The 2,646-nt window shown below is 35.5% G+C and overlaps 2 protein-coding genes across 6 annotated transcripts in view; both read left to right on the top strand.

Moving 5' to 3' along the window:
* LOC113202462 (mitochondrial Rho GTPase) overlaps positions 1-2,640 on the top strand; it is a 19,830-nt gene extending 17,190 nt beyond the window's left edge. For 2 of the 5 annotated variants that reach the window (XM_052273613.1, XM_052273611.1), the window contains exons 5-14: positions 227-328; positions 504-545; positions 630-795; positions 876-996; positions 1,078-1,270; positions 1,345-1,480; positions 1,557-1,687; positions 1,771-1,989; positions 2,067-2,284; positions 2,431-2,640. In XM_052273613.1, the coding sequence (XP_052129573.1) occupies positions 227-328; positions 504-545; positions 630-795; positions 876-996; positions 1,078-1,270; positions 1,345-1,480; positions 1,557-1,687; positions 1,771-1,989; positions 2,067-2,284; positions 2,431-2,473 (1,371 nt within the window). In that variant the 3' untranslated portion in view covers positions 2,474-2,640. Of the gene's footprint in view, positions 1-6; positions 20-102; positions 154-226; positions 329-503; positions 546-629; positions 796-875; positions 997-1,077; positions 1,271-1,344; positions 1,481-1,556; positions 1,688-1,770; positions 1,990-2,066; positions 2,285-2,430 lie in introns of those variants that run through there. The other 3 variants (XM_052273614.1, XM_052273612.1, XM_052273610.1) reach the window with 3 other exon arrangements.
* The window catches only part of LOC113202476 (protein-tyrosine sulfotransferase), a gene marked incomplete in the record, with an annotated part of 64,530 nt that overhangs the window by 2,105 nt on the left and 59,779 nt on the right, over positions 1-2,646 (top strand).

Below are 2,646 nucleotides of genomic sequence, written 5' to 3'. Positions count from 1 at the left end.
AGATTATTCTACTATAGATGTGAGTCTCCAATTAGTGACTCCAATTTTTTTCCCTTGTAAGGATGTGGACTGTATCTATTTTATTTCTTCATGTTTTTCTAGATGGTAATGAATATTATGGAAGAGTACCCAGAGATTGAGAGCTGTGTTGAGGTAAACCTATTTCAAGTTAATTTTTTAATGTCAACTTTTGACTTTTTATTAACAAATTTGTAACATTATGCAGTGCTCCGCCCGCACTTTGAAAAACATCTCAGAAATGTTTTACTATGCTCAAAAGGCTGTTCTCCACCCGACTGGTCCACTCTATGTGTTGGAAAGCCAGGATGTAAGTAAAAATCAAGTAACTAATATGGTGATCTAATAAAAGTTTTTTTAAATTATTTATCACGGAATACTAGAATGCACTTCCTTATGTGCAAAGCAGTTGCATTGTCAGTAAGCAGCTTATTTGTTTTCACATTGTTTTTAAAGTTTATATAATATTTCTTATGTTCCAACAGCTGACTGAAGAATGTAAGAAAGCCCTTACCAGAATATTTAAGGTGGAGACTCATGAAAGCACTTACTGTTTAGTTATTAACTTTATGTGTTTTTTCATAAATATATTGATACATTTTCATTTACAGATTTGTGATTTAGACAATGATGGTTTACTATCTGACACTGAACTCAATGTCTTCCAAAAGCGTTGCTTTAATGCTCCACTGCAACCTCAGGTTTTAGAAGATGTAAAGGCAGTTCTTAGCAAAAATATTGGTGATGGAGTACACAATAATTGCATCACACTTAAAGGTTTGAAATAATAAATTTTGTAGGGAATAAGTTTTTTATTTTTTTATTTTTAATGTATTATTTTAATCTTATCTCTGTAGGGTTCCTTTTCTTGCATTGCTTATTTATTCAACGAGGGCGTAATGAAACTGTTTGGACAGTTCTTCGTAAGTTTGGATATAATGATTCTCTTAGAGTGACCAAAGATTATTTAGTACCTAGGTAAGAACAGGCATGGATGGAAAATTTTGTGAGATGCTCTATATCATCAAATTCTTATGTGCATCAAATTTTCTATGGTAGTGTTCGGGTTCCACATGGCTGCACATCAGAGTTAAACCACAGGGGACAGCACTTTCTCCAAAAGTTATTTGAGAGACATGACAAGGATCGTGATGGAGCACTTTCATCCTCTGAAATGAATGCTCTTTTTATGCCTTGTCCTTCCCCACCTTGGCGCTCAGACTTTGGAAAAACTGTTGCTTCCAATTCCAGAGTAGGTTAAACAGTTTTGCCAATATTCAATCAATATTAAGTCACAACCTGAACTAATCTCCAAATTTCCCTCAGGGATGGATGACCTTGCAGGGCTTCATGTCATACTGGTCTCTGATAACTCTCCTTGACCTTCCTCTTGCTTTGGAGCACCTTGGGTATTTAGGTTACAACATTATTGAAAATGAAAGTCACGCAAATGCTATTCATGGTACGTTTTGTCTGATTATTGAAAGTAAGTAAACACTTCATCTTTATCCATCCTACATGTTTTGTGTCTTGTTCAGTCACAAGAGAAAAAAGCTTGGACTTAGCCAAAAAGCAATCTAGTCGAAATGTGTATCAGTGCAATGTTATTGGTCACCAAAAGTCTGGAAAGTCTACCTTCTGTGGTCTTCATATAGGACAAACATTAGATGTAAGTATGAATTCTTTCCTGTTTTCACTATAATTGCCTCTTTTCTGTTTAAATGATTACTGAAATAATTTTTTTAAATTCAGATGACTGGAAAGCAATCAAAGCAAGACACTGCTTCCTCAAGACTCACAATTAATTCTGTTTTGGTTTATGGCCAAGAAAAGCAACTCATTCTTAGAGAGGTAGAAGTTAAGAATGTGGCTGATCCCCTAATGACTGAGGATACCCTTTGCGATGTTGTTTGCCTTTTGTATGATGGAAACCACCCAAAATCCTTTGAATATGTTGCTGAAATCTACATGGTCAGTTTCTATCTTTTTTCACTTGTGCCTTACAAGACTTACAGATTTTTAAGAGCAATCATTTGTTTCATTCATAGCGTTACTTCCAAGGAAGTAAAGTACCAGTGTTAGTGGTGGCAAGTAAAAGTGATCTCCCACCAGTTAGACAAGATTACATTGTTCAACCTGATGAATTTTGTTCTCGACACAAATTGGCACCTCCTCATTTGTTTTCTGCCGCTGCCTCGCCTACAGGCACTCCACAGCATACTGACAAGGATGTTTATGTCAAGCTGGCAACAATGGCAGTTTTCCCGTAAGTATATGTTAAGTTTCATTTTTTTCTTACAGAAAGTTGATTTGACCAATCCTTCTTCCTTCCTACTGGCCCCTACATCTTCTCCCTTCTCTCATACTTTATCCATCCTGAAAGACATACTGATTGTTTCCCTTCCTGTTCAGTCGTTTCCAGGCAGCTTGGGTTCTTTTCTACAGGCATAGGTGAGTCAACGGTCCAACCAAACAGCATGTAGCCTTTATGTATTTCGACTAACTTGTAGTTTGATCTTCAAATTTTATTTCTATATTTGTTAATATGTCTTATTTGCTTTCTATCAAACTGTTTTTTCTTTTTTAATTTTTCTAACTTTATATGGCAATTTTTCACTAGGTAGTGTA

Source organism: Frankliniella occidentalis, unplaced genomic scaffold (genome assembly GCF_000697945.3).
Source record: "Frankliniella occidentalis isolate FOCC.00 unplaced genomic scaffold, Focc_3.1 Scaffold288, whole genome shotgun sequence".
Classification (NCBI taxonomy): domain Eukaryota; kingdom Metazoa; phylum Arthropoda; class Insecta; order Thysanoptera; family Thripidae; genus Frankliniella; species Frankliniella occidentalis.
This window is presented reverse-complemented; position numbering and strand designations above follow the sequence as displayed.